Here is a 24,583-nt window from a genome sequence, read left to right as displayed (position 1 = left end):
TGTATACAGTTTTGTAAATTATTCTAGAAACCATACTGTACTGGCTCTATTCTGTCATTGACAAATTCTTCCAGCTCGCAGAGCCCGTTTCTGTAAGCTCAGCTATAGCCTGAACACAGCTTCTCTCTTCTGGATTCACATCTCATTTTGACCCAGCTCTTTCTATTTCAAGACCCCTTTTAACCACATTCCCCACTGAATTGGTTCCTTACATTTGCCTCTGTGGAATCACTCTAGTTAGTAAAGAAAGGGTCCTGCATCCTTCTTTTGCTGCCTGGAACACATTGTCTGTGTCCTCCAACTATTAGAAAGTTCATTTTTTTCCCCTGTACACCCAAGTCCTCCTACTTCTCCAAGGGAGGTGGCTTTTCTATTCCCTGACTCCAGGCACCAGAAGCAGTACTCATGGATGTTATCTATCTGCTTGCCTTGTCTTTTAGAAATTCACTGTAAAAGGTCTTAAACATTCACGAGGTCCTGCGTACCTCCAAATACTCATCCTTCTGTACCAATGTTGTTAGCCCTGGCCTGAAAAGCTTTTTCCTCTGGGCTTGATTTCTGCCATCCTGCAGCACCTCTTAGATTAAATTTAAAATGAAATAGAACAAAACTGACAGCGTGTCTCTTGTTTGATGGCTTCCATCAAACAAATTTGGTTGCAAATTTCAAATAAGATTTCATTGGCCTTGTCAAACCCTCCTCTCTCCATTTCCCTGATCTGTTTCCAGCCTCCCTCAGACTCCTTATCTCCTCTGAGTAGGCTGACTCTATTTCTTGCAAGCTTTCACATGCAAGGACTTATTTTATTCTTTGACCTCAATGTTCTAAGAGAATATACTGACTTGAGACTGGGGAGAGGCAGATCTAGAATTTGGCCCTTGGATGAAGAGCAAGACTGTTACTATTGATGTAACTCCAAATTGTTTTCTCATAACTCTATTCATGTCTCATCGCTAGATTCTTTCTCAGTGGTGGCTTTCTTTGAACTTCTTCCCAGCCTCCTCACCAGCCACGCAGAGCCGCCACCTTTGACTATACAAATGCCAGTCAACTTAGGAACATTGGCCTCTACTGCCCTCTTGTGTCCACTGGAAGAAGTGACCTATAGTGGGCAGGCTGATTCCATGGAAGGATTCCTTTGGAAGGATGACAACATGACTGGAATCTTCATGCCTCTTTTTCTCTTTCTGATTGCTTTATATTTTCACACTGACAAGTTTTTTGATTTTCAAGAACCATTCCTAGATTTCTGCCTCAATCTCAAGTCAAATGTTCACCTACCCGTTTACTGAGATCAAATCCACTAAGGATAGGCATTCTCTGGTCTCTTGGAACGTCTGTCTTCTCTCTCTACCCCTGCCTCTAAAAAGAAAGGCACTGCTAACGAGGAATGCAGATTTCAGGAAAGAAAGAGAAGATGGGAGAAATGAGCAGAAAGAGCATAAATGTGAAAGGACAGAAAAGGCAGATATGAAGACAACTATGGATAATCCAACAGAAAAGTATAGTCAAAGGAAAGGAAAAAGTCAGATTGTAGAAACTTTAGTTAAAGGAAGGCTTCCTACAGTGGGACATCATGAGTTTATTTGTAAATTTTTTTTGGAACATCTCCACTAGGGAGGTAATAATTAATAAAGCATGACCTGGAGTAAACAGAAGGCAAATCATCCCATATTATCCCAAGTCCATTCTGTTATCCTCTTTATAGACCCCAAAGTGTCAAGCAGCACACATTGAATACAAATATGGTGAACAAATATTTGCTTGGTTGAATTGTACTGATGGGAGAACACTGGACCCACCAAGTTATGAAACCCAGGGCACAAGTGGGGTTCTCTCAGGAGTTTCCTGCTTTTTCTATATGACACCCCTATTCCCTATCTTCTATTTTGTAAGAAAAATGGGTCAGAGGAGAGTAGCCCCCTTACCATCATTGTTTGCATCTGCCTTTTGAAGCACCAAGTTGACGAATTCCTCAGGACTCATAGTATGTTGGCCATTGAGGGCTTGTACAGCCTGCAAAAAGACATTAAATCAGAGAATTCAACTTTGCTGGAAGCACATATATTCTTTTTTTGTAACATTTCTTCCCCAGTGTGACAGGATTTGAGGATGTGTTAATGTAAGTTTTGCTATCCAACCTGTTTCAGTTGCTTAAAATAAATAAAGATAAAAGATTGCATGTCAGTTCTAGGTAATGGGGCTTGGAAATTAAATTAACCGAAGAAAGTCTGATTTTTTTTAAAATTTCACCCAGCATAAAGGGATCCATTCAAAAGATGTAAAAAAAACCCTTGGAGAAAATAATGTAGTGGTCACACTTATGAGAATTCTGAAAAGAGGTATTGTTCTCAATTTTGGATCGATTTACTTGGATCTTACTGATGAACATAAGTGTATGAACAGAAGTCTGCCAGTATGTCGGGCTTCCTCTCCGGCTTCTGCCATTGGCATTCTGGGTCTTTGTGCGCCTTTTGAAGGATGATGGACTGGAAAGATAGATATATATGCCTTAGGAGAATGCTGAATTTTTCTCACGTTCTACCAGCACCTTTTCATCATAAAAGTTGTCAGGAGACCCAGAGCAAATGACATTTTCCAGCCTTCCTAGAAGGAAGATTTAGCCCCTCCCTAAAGGCAACTAAATTAAATGACCCAGATTTGACATAGAAATTCATAATAAAAGAGGATTAGTCATCTGGAGATTTGGACATAGCTATCTTGGTTGAGCAGGAAGGAATCTTTAGAAAATTTGCTGGCGACATATTTCACTTAGAGGTCACCATCTTAAATATGACGGTCTCTCTTGCTGCTTTCCAAGCGCTACTAATGTTGATTTCAAAATTAATAATTATAAACCATGCTAAAGCACCACCCTTGGCCTTCGTGAGTCCAGGTCTCACCGACTTCACAGTTAAACACAGGACAAAACTTAAAAGTGACCATTACATACATGTAGTATCAAATTGGCTAAATACAACTTTGGTTTCTCAGTGTTCAGGGCATAGACCCCCCCAAAGCCTAGAAAACTTGGCTAAGTGTCTAGTATCCCCACCTCTAGAAGCAATACTAGAGTATTATAACAGTTATAATAAGGATTGTGAAATCTCGACTCATCCATGACTCATTTCCAGATAACCTAAGCAAGAGTGAAATACTGATTGGGAGGTTGACAAGGCCCAAGGGGATATTTCTGGAAGGAGCTGTCATCTTGCTGTTTTTTTTTTTTTTCCTTTTCTCATAGGAGAAGCAGAGTAGGGGATGGACAAGGAGACAGGGTTTTCTTTCTTCTTGTCCTTCTCCATTAGCATCTCTACTCTTTCGCCTCTGCTAATCAGTCTCTGAGCAGGAGGAAGTAGGAAGAGAAGGGAAATAGGAGCATTGTTACTTGGTAGGTGCTATCATGGCTGGCTAGCTTCAGTGCTGCCTGGAACCATCCGGTGTTTTAAGTTTGCTCTTTCTCTGAGATACTCCCCCATTCGTTATTGAGACTTTCTTCTGCAATTCCCTAGACATGAATCATGCATCTTGTTTCCAGCCGATCCCTTTCCAGGGCAGTTTCTCAACCTCCACACCACTGACATTTTGGAACAGATCATTCTTCCCTGTGAGGGCTTGTTCTGTGCATTGTCGAATGTTTAGCAGCATCCCTGGTCTCTAACCAATAGATGGCAATAACAACACCCTGTCCCTGACTCTCTCATGAACCAAAATGTCTCCAGACATTGCTAACTGTCCTCTGGGTGGGAATTCTCCTGGGTGAGAGCCTCTGCTCTAGGTTTACTCTGCCTCTGGTCTCCAGAGTCTCCCTTACTCCTCCTGGTGGCCCATTTGGACAGAATCTAACAAAACTCTGCCAGCCTCCTCTTCCAGAGATCTACACAGGTTCTACGGAAAACATTCAGGCATTCTTTGTTCCAACAAATTCTATGAATGCAGATGATTCCATTTGAAACTGTTTCCCTCTCCTTTGCCCTCGTGGTCTGCATCTTCAGACTTCTCACGCAGGACTCAAAGATGAGACATCCTGTTTCCCAGCGCAGCCGCATCTCAATGGTTTCTCTTGTTACTGACTTCAGGAGTCCCACTTGGTAACTCCTCTCAAAATTCCTTCTCACAAACCCTTCTCTCAACTGTTTCATGCCCTGGAAGTAAGATTAAGATGTAAGAAGCTCTTTTGTAAATTCTAAATGTGCTCTAGTGCAGTACTTCCTCCACTCTCTTGACATCTGGCTGAACTCCACTTTAACATCCTTATTGTATGTAGGGAAAACTTAGGTTATACAATATTATTATTATTTCCCCTGTTATTTTTTCCAGTTGCTACTGATAGAAAGAATGTTCTTAGGCCACTTTTTAAATAAGTATATGTTCCAGGTACACTAATTTATTTAAGCATTTTCCCTTATAAATTTTTATTATCCTATTCTTTTTATTCTTTGTGATTGCTTTTTCTGATGAAAAGTAAGTAATACTGACTCTAAATTCAGGGTGATTTTTAGCTACTTGATGCAGACAATCACATTTCCAGGAAATTTGTTCTGAGTAATCCTTTGGTGGCGTTCCCTAAGATTTTTATGCTTTGTTTACATCTTAATTGTTTCTAGAATAACCTAGGGTATATTCATTTAAAAGTATATTTTTAAATTTATGCGAGATTAGACTCCATTGGATACTTTAAATTCCTGATTTTGTGGTGCAACATGAAAGATAAATGCAGAATTTCTGAATTTTTATGGTTAGAGAGTGTAATTGCAAAGTGCATCAGTACTTTTTTTTTTTTTTTTTTGCTGTTGTTGGCAAATGAACTCTGTGAGACTGAAGCAGTAACAATGCCAGTATTGAAATCTTTTCATGTTGGCTAACTCTACTTTTCTCACTTAGCTTTACATTTTTATCCGCTTTATCCATTTGTTAAGATGTTTGATTGTAATTATAGTTTTACACACTTATTTTTTCTAGCATTTTTGCTGATATTTCTCCTGCATACTTTGTTTATAACTTAGCTCCATTGTCTATAAAAGAGTGAATTTGGACCAGATTATCTCTAAGACATCTTGACTATACTTAACTCTCTTTCATGCCATGTTACAAGACAGTGTAATGCCTTAATAGTGTTTATTGAACCTCTTATTTACATTTGGGTACAGTGTCCTGCTTAATTACTTTTTGCTCTTGGATCCTTTTTATTTCATACCATTAAAATGATTACCCCCTACTCTACTGGGGGCAGTGTTGGGAGGGTGAATTATAAAGGCACTCATTGAACTTTAGTGTTGGAAAGGATCTGAGATCCCTGATTTAGCTCTTAGAAATATATTGGTTCATTTCCAGAAAGATTAGCCCTTATGTACTTCAATCTTAGTTCATGTATCTTGCTATATGTTTATAAACCATCTTGTATTTTAACTGATCCTTGCAAGACTTTCTGCACTGAGGCAGAGAAAAAATACCAGTTGCTTTAGAAATTTGTTTTTTATATTTATTTCCTTTTTCATCCCAATGCTCTGCAAAATTTTGTGAACCTCAGAGTGGACTGCACCAAGAAAAAAAAATGTTAATTTGCAGTTGCACATTCAGTTACCAAAAGGTAAAGTGAGACTCACATTGCTTCAGCAATTCAACATGTCAATCCCAAGAATATCCAACTACATGGGAAGCTGTCACCCACCTGTTCTTGCAAAGGATACTTCACTACCACTTACCACAAAGATGTTCCGCAGCTCCTTTTTGTCAATAGAACCATTTCCATCAGAATCACACATCTTAAAATACCATTTTAATTTTTGCTCAATTTTTCCTTGTACCATTAGATTTACAGCAGCAATAAACTCTACAAAGTCGATATATCCATCCTATGGAAAGAAAGGTAGAAAGGGAAATAAGTATTTAAGAAGAACAATTGTTTTTTTACTTGATAAGTCATCAATCATGAGCAGGACCTTTAGAACAAGTTGATACAACCCAACATATTTCAGCATAAATTCTTCCCTAGTATTTTGTTAAAAAAATAATAGATAACCTACCATTTATAGAAATAAGTACTTTAATTTTATGGTTAAATGTCTTAAATCTGCATTATTGTCAGAGTAGTTTTGGGTTCACGGCAAAATTCAACAGAAGGTGCACAGGTTTCCTATGTGTCCCCTGTCCCTACACATGCACAACTTTCCCCATTATTGACATCTCCTACAAGAGTGGGGCAGTTTTTTAAACTGATGAATCTACACCAGCACACCTTTTTTTATCCAAAGCTCACAGTATATTAGAGTTTACTCTTAGTGTTATAAATTCTCTGGGTTTGGACAATGAATAATGAGGTATTCCCATGATTATGGCATCATGTACAGTAGTTTACTGCCCTAAAAATCCTCTGTGCTCTGCTGATTCCGATTTCCTTAACCTCTGGTAACCTGTGATCTTTTTATTGTCTCCATAGTTTTGCTTTGTCCAGAATGTCGTAAGGTTGAAATCGTACAGTGCATAGTCACTTCAGATTAACCTCTTCACTTAATAATATGCATTTAAATTTCTTCCATGTCTTTTCATGGTTTAATAGATCATGTCTTTTCAGCACTGAATAATATTCCATTATCTGGATATACCCTTAGTTTATTGTTTCACCTACTGACATCTTGATTGCTTCTACATTGGCAATTATGAATAAAGTTGCTAAAATATTCAAGTGCAGATTTTTGTGTGGATATATGTGTTCATCTCCACTTGGTAAATATCAAGGTATTTGGTAGTATAGTAAGGGTTTGTTCAGTTTTTAAGAAACCACCAACTCAAAGGTGGCTCTTAATTTTGTTTTCCAACAACAATAAATGAGAGTTCCTGTTGCTCTGCGTCTTCACCAACTTGGTGTTTTCAGAGTCCTGGATTTTGGCCATTCTAAAGGCATGTAATGGCATAACCTTGTTTTAATTTCCAATTCCTTAGTAACATATGATATTCAGCATCTTTCCATGTTTATTTGCCACCCATGTATCTTCTTCAGTGAATTCTTTTGTCCATTTCTTAATCAGGTTTTTGTTTTCTTTATGGCTAAGTTAGGAGAGTTCTTTGTGTATTTTGGATAATTGTTCTTTATCAGCGAGATCATTGACAAATATTTTCTCCCAGTCTGTATCTTATCTTTTCATTCTCTTGACAGTGTCTTTTGCAGATCAGAAAATTTTCCTTTTAATGAACTCCAACTTATTCTTTCATTCATGGATCACACCTTTGGTGTTGTTTTTTAAAAGCCATCACCACATTCAAGATCATCTCGATTTTCTTCTGTTTTCTCTGTGAGTTTTAGAGCTTTGCATTTTGTGTTGAAGTGTGTGATTCATTTTGAGTTAATTTTTATGAAGGTTATAAGGTCTTTGTCTTGATTATTTTCAACCATTTGTTGAAAAGATTGTCTTTTCTCACAGTGACTTGCCTTTGTTCCTTGTCAAATATTAGCTGGACATATTCATGTGGATCTATTTCTGGGCTTTCTATTCTGCATGTTGATTTATTTGTCTACTCTCTTGACTACACTACACTGTCTTAATTGATACAGCTTATAATATATCTTGAGGTCAGGTAGTGTCAGTCCTCCAATTTTACTCCTCTCCTTCAATATTGTGTTGGCTCTTCTGGGTCTTGCCCCTGCAGGTAAATTCTATAATCAGTTTGTCAATATCTACAAAATAACTTGCCAAGACTGTGATTAGTTTGCATTGAATCATTAGATCAAGTTGAGAAAATGAACATCTCAACCATAGTGAGTCTACCTATTCACGAATATGGAGTATTTCTCCATTTATTAATTATCTGAATTATTTTACCAGAGATTTGTAGTTTCCCTCATATAGACCTTGTACTTATTTTGTATATTTATACCTACTTCATTTCTTTGGTTCTACTGTAAAAGACACTGTGTTTTGGATTTCACATACCCCATGATTGCTGGTATATTGGAAAATGATTTACTTTTGTACAGTAACTTTGTTTCCTACAATAGTGATATACTCCTTCATTAACTGCAGGAGGTTTTTCTATCAGTTCTTTTGCATTTTATATATAGACAATTATGTCATTTGCAAACAGAGACAGTATTATTCCTTTCCAATCTGTATATCTTTTATTTCTTTTTCTTGTCTCATTGCATTATCGAGAACTGCCATATGATGTTGAAGAGTAGTGAGAATAGACATCCTTGCCATGTTCCTGATATTATTGGGAGAAATTCTGGTTTCTCACCATGAAGTTTCAAGCTTGCTGTTGGGTTTTTGAGAATATTCTTTACCAAGAGGAGATGTAGTGCCTTTTTAAAAAAAATTTTACTTCTTATGCCAATGAAATTTTGAAATATTGTGACAGAAGGCTGAATCCTTACTCCTGAGCCCTTTTCAGGAGTATCTTCTGAGTGTCTGCAGATTGAGTCCTCTCCTCAGAGAATTTTTAATAGAAGGAAAACATATCTAACAAATAAATTCTGTATACCTTTTTATAGAAACTGGTTGATATTTTTGGGCAGATAAGCTTTAGTCTAGGCTAGGAAAATTTCTTTAAATGCATAATTTAAAACATGAATCACAATTTATGAGTCTGTTTTTCTATAAAGATTATGCTCTATTAGTCAATTCTGGAAAAGATTATTTAAGGATTACCAGCTTAGGTAGTTCCCCTTGTTTTAAACTGATAAAGAACATTTTCAGTTGAAACAGAGATAGTCTATGTCACTCTTAAGAATCATAATTTTCAAATCCTGCATTCAAAAATGCTGAACTATCTTAAGAAAGGTATACATCTCTGAGGTATATTTAACATGACATCTTATATCCAAATTTGGCAGGACAGGACAGTTACTTTTTTGGAAACAAGACTGGAGATTTAGAGGAAATAAATAGGGTAGACAGTAACCAACGGTGGATTAATCTGCTCCCAGCCCTTTCTTCTGGCCTTTGGATCTGACCATTTAGTACAGCTCTTCTCTGGGCAGTTACTGGATGAGTTTACCAAAGGTCACAGGAGCATCCTTTCTGTAAACCTGGCTTATTAATAAGGTCATTTTCCAGATTTTCTATAAAAAGTTTATTTGATGATGGTTTCTTTCACTTTATGAGTTCTATCTCAGTGATCACAGCTTTTGGTGTCACCTGCATGATGAATGGCAATAGGCTAGATTGAGCATTGTTGCCTGTAGAACATTTGTTGTTTTATTATCAGGCACACTGCCTGTGTGCCCATAACACCTTCCAATCCAGGCTCCATAGCTCTGGGCAAACCCTACCAGGACGTGAGCATAAGTACTTTCCACTGAACCGTTTTTAAACAGGCAGCCTGGATAATCTAAACCCAGAGCTGATTTGGGGTGAGGGAACCTTTCCTCTTAGACCAGGACATTCTCTTTAAAAAACTTCTGGAAGCAAATCTTTCCATTTTCCTTTCAATATTCTTTTATGCAGCAGGATAAATTAATCCTCATGATCCACAGCCAACTCTTCTTTCCAACTATCCCTCTATTAATATTTTGTAGAAATGTGCACTACTCTGATAAATAGCTTTTGTTAATTTTGGAGGGTTTTAGGTGAATGTTTATGTGTAAATCAGAGGAAAAAAATGATTATTGTCTTAAGATATCTGTAGATTTCAAGGGCAGGAGATGGAGATAATTATTACAGAAAAGGTGAAGAGATGTTCCTACAAGTGTGACTGGAAAGAATGCAGGGAGAATGCCCAATGGCTTTTTGGGGGGTAACCCAAGGGAACGCTCTGAACCTCATATTTCCATAGCTGAGCTACAGAAGCTCCTGTGGCACACCACAGAACTGTCTAGAGATGTCTGGTTCTTGTGGCCTGAGCCAAGGTGGAATCCATAAATTCCTGCCATTAGAATCCTATGAATGGTAATGAAACACACAGATTCCTAGATTTCCTACCCCATCTCTAAAACAAAAAACAGACAAAAAAAAAACACAAAAAACTCAGTATCAAATAACAAAGTTGCTCAAGATGTAGTTCTAAGAACCTGCATTTATAAAGCTCCCCATTTGGACTCATATATCCTAAGATTTGGGAAACAAAGACTTAATTGCTTTTCACATCCATATCTTAACTTTGTAGCTAGTTCTGCCATCCCAGCCATCTCTCCCAATGGTCTTTTTAATTGTGACCTATTGCAAGGTGAATTAGCGTAACTTTATTAAGACTGGTTAGGAAAAAAAATAGGGCTCACACCTTTCCGTCCCAGAACGACACATTCATAAGAACATGTTCCAACAATCAAAAATTAATTTCAAAATAATGAAAAGTTCTTCACTTGCCCTTCTGGAACAAACACAAGTTGCAAGACATCTCTGGATTTCTTCACAACACCCACTTCCTCTCCCATCTGCCTCTCCACGCACACCCTGCTGCTCTATCTTCAGCAGCCTCCCTTCTCGGCTTGCTCACTGCCAGCCCTAGCCTGAGAACATTTCTTTCTTTTATCCCACCAATTTTTTCTCAAAATTCTGCATCACAAATTCTAAAAAATTAGTTTGGTGATGGCAGAACGTCCTTTGAACCTGAGGGAGGGGATGGGGCTAAAAGCATGCAAAGCCATAATTGCTTCAAGTAGTCCTCAGGAAAGAAGAGGGAGAGAGCATGCATATCAAGATGATTCCAATCCCAACGTGTTTATAGATTTATATGTCATGTTTTTAGGATGGAGTGGATTCCAGAGAAGCATTAAATGAGAAATAAGGATATGGAATCATGACAGCTTCCCAGGCCAGTTTGACTTCATTTTGTAGAAGGAAGTAGAAAGAGAGAGAAAGAGAGGAAATATATACAATATAACATATATTATAAACATGTATAATATATATTACATATATTCTCTCTATATATGGAGACATATATAGCATGTGTGTGTATATATATACACACACACACACACACACACACACACACACAAAGACATCAGATTTAAATTTTCTCATCGTCTTTAAAAATATATGTTTAAAAATTTACTTGCTGCCATTATTTTTGTAGTACAATGTAACTTTTGAAATAAGGAAAACAAGCCAGGCATGATGGCACATGCCTGTAGTCCAGCAGCTTGGGAGGCTGAGGCAGGAGGATCACAAGTGCAAAGCCAGCCTCAGCAATTTATCAAGGCACTAAGCAACTTACTGAGACCCTGTCTCAAAATAAAAATAGTAAAAAGGGCTGAGGATGTGGCTCAGTGGTTAAGTGCCACTGGGTTCAATCCCTGATTGAAGGGGAAAAAAAGAAGAAGAAGGAAAATAATATCCTGAGAACTTCTGCCCAACAGAAAATCCATAGGTGGGCTGCAGTCTCTAGGCAATGTCTATGACCTACCATAATCACTGTTTTCAGTGTATGATCAATTTGAAGTGTAAGTAGAAGTTAATATATAAAACATGTGCACATTAAAATACTTTTTTATTATTTATTACTAGGTGTAAGAGCTACCATTAATTTTTTTAAAAGTATAAAAAAAAGTATAGAAAAGTCTACGTTCTAAGTCATGAAGCTAGCCTCTTTCAATGCATTATCTCTAATTCTAACAGTAACCTTGCAGGTCGCCTTATTAGTCTCATTTTTATAGAGTAGAGAACTGACTTTCAGAGAGGTTAAACAAGTGAGCCAAAGGATGTGGGTGAACTATGAATTTAAACTTTGCAATCCTTTTTTCTATGTAGCTCCTAACAGGTCCCTCAGAACTCATTAAGATGGAATTCTCTTTCTAGAAGAGGCACCATGGACTTGCATAGTGGGGATGCATCTGATGCAGTAGGCTATGCTGGGTTCCTGGGTGTTAGCTGTGAGTGTAGACAGAACTGTGTGAAGTGAGATAGCTCAGAAATCTGAAGGTGCTGCACCTGGAGCCTGTCCTACCTACACACCTGTGCTGCTCAAGGAAAACCTGGCATGGGTGCAATAAGCAGCTCAGCTTCAGAGAGACTTTGAAAGCCAAGGGCCCTCAGGGCCACCACTTCCAGCTCCAACTCCACCCCAACCCCAGTGCCATCTGGCTAAGCAGGAAAAGAGGTATTCATTCTCCTCTTCCCCTTCCTGCCCCCTGGTATCTTTCAAAAAAAATTTTTTTTCCTATTTTCAAATCTTCAGCCCAACTTCCACCACCCTCGGGTTTAGCCTGCAGCATAGTTTCCTCAGGAAATGTTCTCTGCTGCCCCTCCATGACCTGGTGTGTCCATCCTGGGCCTTCCTCAATTGATACCATTCCTGTTTTTCACCTACATGTTTGGCTAGGAATCCACAGTTGTCCTTTACTGCAGACCTTTTCCTTGCTTTGGCTCAGCATTTCTCCCCCCTCTGCAGGGCTTCATATCTACATGGCAGACCCGCCTGATCCCTCCACACTCCTACTCTGTGAAGTCTCACTGCAGAGATCATCTGATCTTGCTATGGTTCTGCTATGGTTTTCTGTTTGCCTGAATGACTCCAGAAACTTACACTGACATATTGTCTAAGCTAATTTCAGAGGTATGTGTTTTGAATGTTGGAGGCATGAATTTATAAATTGCATAATGTCATTGAGGGAACTTGGCTTCATCTCATTGACGTGTGAGTTCTACAATTTCCATTCTAGAAGCATTCCTTCATTTTCAGAAGGGAGGTAGGTTGGATAACAATAACTATTATACTAGTAATCATGATGACAGTGATATTATTGGTATTATGTAAACTTGCCATCCATATAAGGCCAGGCATTGTGCTTGGTGCATATAAACTTATTTAACACCAATGAGACCTTATACAGTATTAACCAAGAACCACGGCTGTTTGAGTTCTAGTATCACTAAGTCCAGGGAGCCTGGAGACGTAGTTTGGTGGTAGAGCACATGCTAGACTTGAACAAGGCCCAGAGACCACCAAAAAGAACAACCCCACCCCAAACCATAGAAATTATTGTACAGTAACTAATGAGGGACCATATATTTCTATATACCTTGTAGTTCAGGAAAATAAATAATCCAATTTCAACAAAATTTTACCAAATATAGACCCAGACTACAACTATTTCCATCAGAAGAGCAGAGGAAAAGAAGAGGGAGAAAGTGGTATGTTGCAATGACATTTTACCAGCTGTGCTAGGTTAGTAGCAACCTGTGAATTGAAACATCTGCCTGAAAATGGTTATTTAGTCAATAGATATAAAAAAACTCCAACTAGCCAGCATTATGTGATTGATCAACAATTGCCAATTGTGTGGAATTTATATGTTGGGAATATCAATGAAAGTACACAAAATAAAGGCTACCCCAACCAGATTCAAAACATCCTAATCCCTTTTATAAATTTAAAAAATCTGCAAGAGAAATGTTTTTTATGCTCACGGTTTATGAACTATCTCATTTTCACATATGGATACAAATATTAACACTAAACATCATCTCTATCTGACATGGAATTGCTAGAATGTCCAGAGGAAAGACTCACCTCTGTAGGATGAAAAATATACTGCTGATATGGTAAATTGGTTTTATAATGTGATCTTTATGCAGATTAGACACAGTTATTTTGACTATGACTGTACAAAATTCAAGATTTTGAGACAAAGGCCTTCTCATAATATGATTATTAACAGGTTTCCTGGATATAAGGAATTCCTGACCATCTGCTTCCAGAATGCAGTCAGTTTAGAGATGTCTGGGCCTCTGTGAACTAGGAATCAGTCTATGTGACAGGGGAGGACAAGACAATGACCCAATGATCATCTCTAGAGGAGCTTTTTGAGATCCACAATTAGAGTAACAGCAGTAGTTTTCAAGGGATTTCCTCAGGTAGCCAATACGGGTTTACTATTACAAACATCTGTCTTCCTAAACTCGTAACAGAGAAAATAAATAAAACCTAGCTTCACCCTGATTCACTCAGTCAGTCTCCTGAAAGTTTTTTTATTTCCTGTGTAAGAGCCTAGATCTGTGTTCTTTACTAAATAGAAGAGGTGAGTTAAGGATGTAGAAAATGGCAGAATTGATGGTAAAATTAATACAACTACATCACTTGCTCAAGGTTGTACTTTTCAATACTGTTACTAAAACAGGAGTCATAAGCATTGCTTCAGAATTAGAAGTTTTGAGCCCAGAATCCCCTCACCTATCTCCTCATGGTCCTCAGCTCTTTGGTGACAGAAATGGGCCTTGAACCACTTTCTGCCAATCAGATTGTGGCCATCATGAGATAGCACTGGTGCTCATTGTGACTGCACATTAGAATCACCTGGAAGGTTAAAAAGGAAACTACTGTCTTGATTCAATTGGTCTTAGGTAGAAGCCCAGTCACTGATATTTTTCATAATGCTCCCATGTGTTTTGAATTCATAGTCAGAATTAAGATCCACAAATGCAACAGATTTTATTAAAATATATATGAGTTTCTAGAGCTTACATTTAAATATATGTCAGCCGGTAAAGCTGATGTCTTTAACAGGGAATATTATAGAAAAACCTCAGGCAAAATGTTGACAGTTGGTTATTTACGTGAAAATTCTTTGTAAATTATGAAGTGCTCAATAAATATGAGGTATTTCATTATCACAATAAATGCTTCTTGAGAGTTCTATTAAAAGTGGCTTTGGAATGAGTAGCCTTGGTTTAACCTTAGGAGATGGCAGCTTAACAGTATGCAGTGGAATAGGTAGTCATTTGTTTCTAGTAAATATGTTTTATGAGGAGCAACAGTAATTATGGTCACCTTGTAAACCAAACAACCTGATACAGAGGTATAGGTTGTAGGCAGTCAGGGGTTAATTGCAGGTAGCTGCAAGTACCATACAAGTTCAAAGACAGATTTCTTGCTCTAATTGCTAAGCACTCCTACGCAGAGAGAAGCTAAAACTCATATAACCAAAGGTCACTTATGAATTTCAAGTAGAACTGAGGCCCCCACATGTGTCCTGGTCAAAAATAGTCAATTATACTGAATTTACATTTTAGGACTATCAAAGAAAATAGGCAAAATACCATTTAATTAATTTCATTATGCATTTGGCAACCATCGTAAGGAGCAAATGTTGTCCAAAGAACACAAATAAATGTCCAAAGCACTAGGGTAAATTCAAGATGAGAAAAGCAGGAAAACAAGACCTGCATTTATAAAAACTTACCCTTTTATTTGGAAATATAATTCAAGCTTGATAAGAAGTACTGTTAGTCAGAACTGTTATCAAACCTGAGGGGGCTGAGGTCAGCGCTATCTGCATTTTGCTGATAAGCAAGGCATCTCTTTCTAACTGTGTTGTTTAGTTTTTTTTTTTTTTCAAAGTTCTTTCACCTACATTATGTCACATGAGCTCAATGACAATTTAGGCAGGATAGGTCTAGTCCCTGTTCTGGAAATGAAGAATTTGAGGCACAGAGAGATTAGCGTTTTTTTTCAAGATTATACACAGCAAATAAGGGACAAGCTGGGACAGGAGCCCAGGAATCCTGGTTCTTCCCTCTGCCTCTACTGTCGCCGTGTTAGGCTGTGAGTCATATTATAAAGAGATTTGCTAAGGGGCTCATTTAGAAAGTAACATCAAGGACTTCTGGTACATCAAAACTAAGATTTGATTTGAAAACAGATTTAGGTGAATTATTATCCTGTACATTGTCATGACCATATGCACCACCCCACAGGCTGCTACTTCTTATTCTTCTTTCTCTAACAGGTTTAACCATCTATATTTCTAATTCACCCCTTCCCTCATTCCTGATCCCCAGAGTTTGTCTGGGACTGCTAAGGTAAAATAGCAATTAAACTCTTCCTCTATTTTGAGTTCCAATCCTCATAAATGAAATCATTTACGTCTCTCAGTGAGACCCTTGGAGGTCACAGGAGGCAAATACTTTTTTTTTTTTTTTTTTTGATACTGGGGATTGAACTCAGGGGAACTCAAGCACTGAGACAGGGTCTCACTAAGTTGTTGAGGCTGGCTTTGAATTTGCCATCTTCCTACCTTGGCCTCCCAAGCTGCTGGGATTACAGGTGTGCATCACCGCACCTGGTTGAGGCAAAGACTTTCGACAAGTCTTTTTGACTGGTTTCCCCGAACTCTCCTATTATCAATAAGCAGGCAGCTATTACCCAATTTGCCTGTGAGAAAAGGCCTCACCCCTGCCTTCCTTAATCTGACACAGGATTTTTTTGTTGTTGTTATTGCTGTTTTTTTTTTTTTATCTTTGCATTTATTTTTCAAGGAATTGTTTTTAGAGGAGTTCTGGTATAGTTTAAAATCTGATGGTGTCATTCTATTTAGATAAAACACAGATGCATAGGTATGGCCCATTCATTTAACTTCACACCTATTACAGCAATGAGAACATGGAGCAGAAACCCCAAGAACCAAAAGCTGACTCTGTTCTAATACTCTCCAGGCATCCTAGTGCTCTGAGCTACCACACAAGTGTAATCTCCCCAAAAGGCTGGTAATCTACAGGAAGCAATAGATACAGGTGAGATTCTGGGGATGGATGGCCCCAGGCATGCACTAGTAGAAACCCTCTGTCTCTGTTAGATACCCCACAAACCATGCTCCCTCCTACCATGCACTTTAATTTGAATGGTAATCTTCATTGTAATTCCCAACTCCTTTGTTAAAGGTGGAATACCACACCAGTTTAGGGTGCTGTCCTTGGAGTCAGACTGCCAGCTTCCCAATTGTACTGTGCAGTTTTAGGCAAAAAAACTCTCTGTGCCCACTGCAAAGTAGGAATGATAAAAATAGTACTTACTCTGTAATATGGTGGAGAGGATTCTACGAGATAATAAATACAAATGCTTAATATAGTGACTGGCACAGGAATGTGCATTGTTAACTTTTATTAGTAAAAATCCAAGTCCTGCACTTCTTTCAAGATCTGAAAATGTCTCAACTTCTCTAGCCAGCCTTTCCCAGTTTAGCCATTGTTACATCTCCCAATCCCAAGAAAAGTGCCCTGATTAGGCCAGTCCTGCCATCGTCTGTTTTATTACACTGCCAGTCCCCTGGATGTGACTCTTCTCCTCAATTAGGCTGTGAACTGTTTAGGAACACACAGAATAATGACTTCTACTTGCCCACCTGCTTCCACCCTCACTTCCTTAAAAAAGTGAGGGCAATTTTTGTACCATTTCCTGCTCTGCCTGGATGGAACTGAAGCATTCACCTGGCCATACCTTCCATCCAGGTGGACAGACACATTAACAGACTGGTTGAATAGTGTGGAACCAGAGATCAAGCCTTGAGCTCGTCTCCCTTAGTCTTGGATTCTTCATTTACCTCCTTTTATTTTTCGAGTACGTATCTATCTTCCCCACTTGATTGTGAACACACCTGGTAACAGAGACCCATTCCTATTCACCTTTGTGTCTACCTTCCTTCCAGGGGGTGCCTCCAAGTCTCAGTATTTTCGAGTGCAATGGGATAAGAATGCAGTGTGTGTTCATGATGTCACTTCACCCCTGACAATCCCTTCTATTATTCAACTCTCCCTACATTCACCGAAACTCTCACTTCCAAATGCTGGTAAAGATGTGGCAGGAAAGAAACACTTATACTTTGTTGTGGGATTGTAAATTGGCACAGCTACCTTGGAAATCATTATGGAGGTTCCTCAAAGACTAAGTTTCAAAATAGCATATGACCCAGCTGTACCACTCCTCGGTATCTACCCAAAAGACTTCAAGTCAGCATACTATGGTGATACATGCACATGTGTACAGCAGCACAATTCACCATTGCCAAGATATGGAACCAACCTAAGTGTCTATCAACAGATGAATGTGATAGATACACAATGGAGTTTTATTCAGCTGTAAAGAAGAATCAAGTTATGTCATTTACAGGAAAATGGATGGAACCTAAGAGTATTATGTTAAGCAAAATAAACCAGACTCAGAAAGTCATGGGTTGTATGCTTGTTCTCATATGTGGAAGCTAGAGAGAAAGGGGGGGGGTGCCCAGGTGTCTCATGAAATTAGAAGAGAGATCAGTACAGCAAAGGAGAGGGACCAGAGGGAGGGAGGAGGGGAAGTTAAATTGAGGGACTTGGGGGTGAAAATGACCAAATTATGTTATGTTCATGTACAAATATGTCACAATGAATTCCACTATTATGCATAATTATAATGTAGCAATAACAGGTTAATTTTTTAAAAATTCATTTCCAGAGAGATAAGTCACTAAGCAGAAAAGCAGAAATCAGAAGTTCATTCTTAGCTCTTTGAGTTTCAGTGGTTAACACTGTTTACGTTTCAGAGCATAACATTTGTGCCAGTAAAAAAAAAAAAAAAAAAAAAAAGTGACTTGGAGGCAGTTTTTCTGTTTTATCCTAGCTACTTCCAAACTAGATAACGATTCCAGAGGCTGGGGAGGGTGGAATGAGGAAGGGAAGAGAGGGTGGCAGACATCCATGGAAATGGGCATGCTTTGAGAGGGCCAAGAAGATAGCAGGGGGAACGGACAACAGGTTTGGCCCAGCAGAAGCACCAGGGATTCATGGTCTTAGCACAGCTTGGAGGAAAGGGCTATAAGCATTTCTGTAAAGTCAAGCCCGGTCATCACTTGGGGCATCCATGTCTCGGAGTACGAAGGAGTTGAGAGCAAATTCCACCTAGGAAGTGAGCTGTGTGGAGATAACAGTCCCTAAATGAATCCGGAGGTGAAGGGAGATGGTGTCTCGGTGAGCATCAGTGTGGACAGAGGCTCCCAGCCCCTAGGAAGTTAAAGTTCAGGCACATTCTTGAGGATTACATGCAACCCCAGAAAGGGAGAGATCTTATCCGGAGATAAGCGTGTGTAAAGTGAAATACCAAGAGAGTCAGGGAGGGCCGGGGCACTTCTCAGACCAGGGCGCTGACCTGAGCCAGAGTCTTCTAGAAATGAATGGGCCTCAGGATTTCTGCAGCATCAATCCCTGATGGTAGTCTAAGTCAGGCATCCTGGGCTCAGCACAAACCCAGTGAAGGATTCCCACACGAAGCCTTCGTTATGGTCCCAGGATGTCTGAGGTGCAGCTGTCACGGCTGCTGAGTGAATTAGGTTCCATCCCTACTGTGATGATCAAATGTGTTCACATTGCAACATGCCTAGAAGATGCCAGGCACCCTCACAGGTAATCCAAAAGAGGTTTACTGAGTTTTACTAAGGTGTCATTGACAAATGAAAATTGTATATATTTATAGTATATAACATGATATATTGATATAGTCTATAAAATGATTAAATCGAGTATTTAACGTGTGCATCACCTCACAGACTTATTTTTGTGCTGAGAACGTTTAAGATCTTCTCTCTTGACTATTTCCAGGTATTCAGTACATTATTACTAACATATCACTTATTCATCCTGCTCAACTAGAACTTTGTACCCAATGACTAATATCCCCCCATTCCCCTCCACTCCCAACACCCCCAGACCCTGACAACCACCACTCTACTCTCTGCTTCTATGAATTCCACTTTTTATATTCCACATATAAGTGAGATCATTCAGTGCCTAGATTATTTCACTCAGCATAATGTCCTCTAGGTTCATTCAAGTTGTTGCAAGTGGCAGGATTTCGTTCCTTTTTAAGGCTGAATAGTATTCAGTGTGTGTGTGTGTGTGTGTGTGTGTGTGTGTGTGTGTGTGTGTGTGTGTGTGTCTTAATCCATTTATCCACTGATGGACAGTGAGCTTGATTTTATACCTTGTTTATTGTGAGTAACATTACAATGTGTTCAGATGTCTCTCCAACAAACCAATTTCATGTTCCTTGGGTATCTACTCAGAAATGGGACTGCAGGATGATATGTTTGTTAGGGTAGTATTTTTCATTTTCTTGAGGAGACTCCACACTATTTTTCTCCGTACTGTTCTCCACAGTGACTGTTCCAATTACATGTCCACCAACAGTGGACAAGGGACCCCTTTACCCCACATCTTGGACATTCAAGAAGTATTACTGAAGTGCCCTCCAGTGTGTGATTAGCCAAAGGAATCATTGTAAATTTTACACTCCAAACTTCAGGACCTGCTTACTTTTATGTTAAGCACTGTTCTAATAGGCTTGTTTAGCTGGAGTATAAGCCAAAGCCAGGTTAGAAACAGCAGATTGAAAAAGAGATCAAAAGCTTATGAGTATCATAACAACCAGAAAGCTGTGAAATATGAGTTTGATAGCAGAAGAGATAGAAAACCAATAAAAACCAAACACAATGACAGAAGCACATGCTTTCAGGGTTTGTAACATTAGGAAACTCAATCCCAGAAACTTAAAACAGGGCATGAGTACCTCCTAGTATTACACAAAATGTAACCACTGATGTTCATATTCATGTCTTTGATTTATCAAGAAAATGTTTCACCAGCACTTTGAGGAGGTAGAAATGTAAGAAAGGCATTTTGAGTGATTTCCATCCAGAATACTTAAAATCACAAAGGAGCTCCATAGAAATTGTAAATCCTCAGGGGTTTCCGACAGTGATAGTTTTATTGATTCGTCTAAATACTTTCTTTTTTTGGGGGGGGGGGGTTTCCCTGTGCACAATTACATGCCATTTCTTAGTATCACTTGGTAATGAACAATCCTTATGCTTCTCATTTCACAACCTGAGGTCATGTTGTGAGCCTCACCTTTCCTGTGGCATATGTCATCACTGCTCAAGCGCCCCCCTCTCTTCCCAGCAGACATAACATCTCTACGACAAATCAAGAACCCAGAGGGAACTTGCAAGCTCCTGAGGTGGGCCTGGACATTCCTGGGGTGGACACACAGGGTCTCATGCCAATGGCGCACGCACCTGGGATACCTCTCTGGATCCCTCTCTGCCTCTGCTTCCTTGACAGCAGGCCTAGGTTCCACCCAGCCTCCTTTTTTTTTATTAGTTGCTCAAGACAATACAGTGATCTTGACATATCGTACATTTGATTCAAATAGGGTATGAATTCTCGTTTTTCCACGTGTACAGATTGCAGGATCACATTGGTTATACATCCATGTGTATACATACAGCAATCCTAGTGTCAGTTGTATTCTGCTGCCCTCCCTATCCCCCCTCCCCTCCTCTCCCCTCCTCTCCCATCACTATTCTCTACCCATTCTACTGTGACACTTATCTCTTTCTCTCTTTTTTTTCTTCCTTTCCCCCTCACGCCATCGTAAATGTATTTTGTGTAAACATGAGGGTCTCCTTCCATCTTCCGTGCAATTCCCCTTCTCCCTCCCTTTCCCTCCCTCCTCTTTTCCTTGTTTTGTGGTAATCTTCTTCTCATGCTCTTCGTTCCTACTCTGTTTTGAGTCACCTCCCTTATATTAGAGAAGACATTCGGCATTTGTTTTTTAGGGATTGGCTAACTTCGCCTAGCATAATCTGCTCTAGTGCCCTCCATTTCCCTGCAAATGCCATAATTTTGTTATTTTTTAGTGCTAAGTAATATTCCATTGTGTATAAATGCCATATATTTTTTTATCCATTCATCTGTTGAAGGGCATCTGGGTTGGTTCCACAGTCTAACCTCCTTTTCATGCGTTCCTCTCTTGCACAGGCACCACGGGCATGCAGAGCTCATTCACTCTCACGGGGCTGACAACAAGATCACCTGCATGGGGTACGACATCATCGCCTCTGGAGAACACTGCAGAACTCCAGGACAGCTCATCTTCTAATCTCTGGGAATTACCCTAAGAACTTGAGAAGCTTCTGTCTAGAGCAACAGCCTGCCATCCAACAGCAACTGGGCTGCTTAGGGCAGGCACTCTGGGACAGCAGCAACCACACACTAAGAGGGAGAGAGGGAGAGAGACCCAGAGGTAGGGGAGGAGGGAAACAGACATGTCTACGTGCTTGCTGTATCTGGGACGCATTTCAAGGTTAAGAACAAAAGCAGAATACCCCCATTTTCCCATGGACTTGTAAGCTCCTTTCACTAGCATCTACAGTAACTAAAATTTATGAGAAGGAAAACGGCCACTCTAAAGAGGCAACATTTAACTCATGTTTGATAGCAAAGCACAAAAGACAATAGTATCCTAAAAGAAATCTGTTCCCCACATCGATATGAGGACTGAAATAGCTGCTGATTTCTCATAGGTTTAATGTTCTCCAGGTCCTGCCTGTTGACTCCTTTTAAATCCCTTGTTTCATGGCTTTGGAAAAGGGATCCGAGGATTGTGCTTCATTCCATACTCCTCACAGAATTAGTTCTACTAATTTTATTCACTTAATGATCCCTTCTTTCTCCCTTGGTATCATTGGTTCAGCTTCCTAAAGTCATCTGTTTTTGTTTGCTAGTAGTATTTCCCCCTTCCTTTTATTCTAGATGACATCTTCACATTTTGAATGATACAAACCTATAGCTAAAATAATGCACAAGAAAAGCAGGTGGAGAGTGCACGTTGTATTTCAGATTGTTACATCTTTGTCTCCTTTTCCCTTTCCCATCTCACTTTTCTCTTCTCATGTTGTATTTTTTCAAGGAAAAAAAAAAAGGAAAAAGCAAAGATGCTACAGCTCCGCAGGGACAAGTCAATTCAAGATTAATAGTTGCATAACAATCTGTAGAAACTAAACTTCATCTGAATTTAAAACTGTAAACTGTTTTGTTTTTTTCCCCAAACTAAATTGGTCAGATATGAAAGAAAAGTAATATAAAGCATTCTAACTTTTTATTTGAGCACAGACAACATGTTGGCTAATTTGTATTGATTTTACCTGCTAATTTAGATGCATTCATGATTTTAAAAGCAGATTCCTGTAATTCGCTTTTCTATAAAATGTCACCAATGCATTAAATACTGAGAAAACAGTCTTTGTAAATCAATCCACACTTATTAGATTTATTTAAGCGATAACATTAGAATTTCATGCTGAGATTTAATTTGGTTTTAAAATAACTCCCTACATGCAGAACATTTCCAAGGGTGGAGAGGCTAGTTCCCAATTATTTTCATGCCGTCTGTGCCAAATGTGTTTAAATGACTGACTTACCTACAAGCTGTGGGTTGTCTGGAAACTTCTCTGTTTGGTGGGGTGCACACATTTTTACCCATGGCAACATTATAGAGACAAGAAAAAAAGGAAAAATGCAGAATCAAAGCCGAATGAAAAGTAAACAGTCCTACCTTGTTGGTGTCAAAGGTGTTATAAATTTGATCAACATGTTCATTGGCCTTTTGATTCAGACCTTGCAGACCCAAAAGTGCCTTAAACTCATGCAGCGTTTGCAGGCCAGATGGATACTCCATCATAAATGCTCTGTACCACACATAGGGGTCTTGTGCAAGAATTCCTGTCTGATCACCAGCTATGGATTCCTCATTCCCCATGGTGATTCGAAATCTGTGGCCTCTTTCGCAGGTTGTTTTCATGTAAATTCTCTCTTCATTCAGTCTCTCGCTCTTCACTGCTGACATATGCTCTTGGAAACTGACATATGCTCTTGGAAAGCTACTCTAAACCTCTTACTAGCTTCAGGCTAAATAAGAACAGAAAGCCAGTGAGATTAACTTATCTGTACAGTTTTAAGACTGAGGTCACTCACCTCTGATGGTATAAGCTTACAGCATCCCAGAGGATTTTTCTATAAAGGACAGGGGCGATTTTTTTTTTTTTTTTTTTTTTAGTGAGTGCAATCTTTGTCATCTTGTTGGTCATCCACTCTGCCTACATTATCAACTAGCACAGTGAGTCCAGTTGAAGGAATTTTTTCAGGTGTTTTGAAACAGTAACTTTTCATTGCTATTTTACAGATGTGGAAACTGAGACTTGTGAATCTAAGGAATATTTCAGTGGATTAGGGGAGGTGGAACAAAGTCCAGCATAGGTTCTAGACACTGTCCCATCACTTACTAACTTCATTCAAATATTATCTTCTCAAGTATCGTTCATCATCCTAAAATTGTAATATGAGTATCTGTCTATTTGTGCCTGATAGTCTAAACATAAATTTAGATGAAGAACATTTTTCTCAAGGGAAAATTTTATGTTTGGAGTAATGTTAAATTAAAAGGAAGTCTACGTATAAGAAAGAAATCATGGCTAGAGAAAACCAGATGATTGGTGGTAAGTCAAGCTGTGTGGATGTAGTAGCAAGTCGAGTCTGGTCTGAAGATAAAAGAACATACGTGGCTGTGTCTTCTGGCTTCCTTATTTTTTTTGTTTTTGTTTTTCTCTTTGTTCCTCTTTTTTGTCTCTTAAGTCTGTATCTTTGTATGCTTTCTTCCTGCTAGTTTTGTCTCACTTCAGTTCCCAAGCTAATCTAATCTTGTCCTGGCCAAGTCCCAATTGCAAAATGGACCTGAGAACAAAGTCAAAGAACCTAAGAATGTATCCACGGTCCAGTAAGGGAAACAAAGCACCTCAAGTGGTCCTCAAGCATCTCGCTATCAATCATATGCAGGATCAGATTCCCAGGTAGAATGTAATTCTGTTAATCCTGAATTCTGGTTACCACCTCCTAACCATAGATGGATCTCTGCCTTAGTCCTAGACTAATTATCTATTTAATAAATCCCCAGTTCCCCAAGAACTGGAACTATTAGACCTGAAATAAACTGTCTTGATAGGAAGTGGGAGTGGTTAAAGTGAATATGATTAATTCTGTTTCAAACATATCGGTGCAGACTT

At 39.0% G+C, this 24,583-nt stretch overlaps 1 protein-coding gene and 1 long non-coding RNA gene across 2 annotated transcripts in view; one reads left to right on the top strand and one right to left on the bottom strand.

Moving 5' to 3' along the window:
* The window catches only part of LOC144376418 (uncharacterized), a 39,473-nt gene extending 16,143 nt beyond the window's left edge, over window positions 1-23,330 (top strand). The window contains exon 2 of the long non-coding RNA XR_013436892.1: window positions 21,504-23,330. This is a non-coding gene — a long non-coding RNA (uncharacterized LOC144376418). The remainder of the gene's footprint in view (window positions 1-21,503) is intronic.
* Window positions 1-23,426, bottom strand: part of Guca1c (guanylate cyclase activator 1C) — a 29,093-nt gene extending 5,667 nt beyond the window's left edge. Inside the window, exons 1-3 of the mRNA XM_005335583.5 lie at window positions 23,080-23,426; window positions 5,706-5,855; window positions 1,929-2,016 (exon numbers count right to left, since the gene is read on the bottom strand). Coding sequence (XP_005335640.4) covers window positions 1,929-2,016; window positions 5,706-5,855; window positions 23,080-23,370 — 529 coding nt within the window. The 5' untranslated portion in view covers window positions 23,371-23,426. The remainder of the gene's footprint in view (window positions 1-1,928; window positions 2,017-5,705; window positions 5,856-23,079) is intronic.
* Between the last annotated feature and the right edge of the window lie 1,157 nt (window positions 23,427-24,583).

The sequence above is a fragment of the Ictidomys tridecemlineatus genome, chromosome 3 (assembly GCF_052094955.1).
Source record: "Ictidomys tridecemlineatus isolate mIctTri1 chromosome 3, mIctTri1.hap1, whole genome shotgun sequence".
Classification (NCBI taxonomy): Eukaryota; Metazoa; Chordata; class Mammalia; order Rodentia; family Sciuridae; genus Ictidomys; species Ictidomys tridecemlineatus.
Note: the sequence above shows the minus strand (reverse complement) of the source record. Positions and strands in the feature narration are given on the sequence as shown.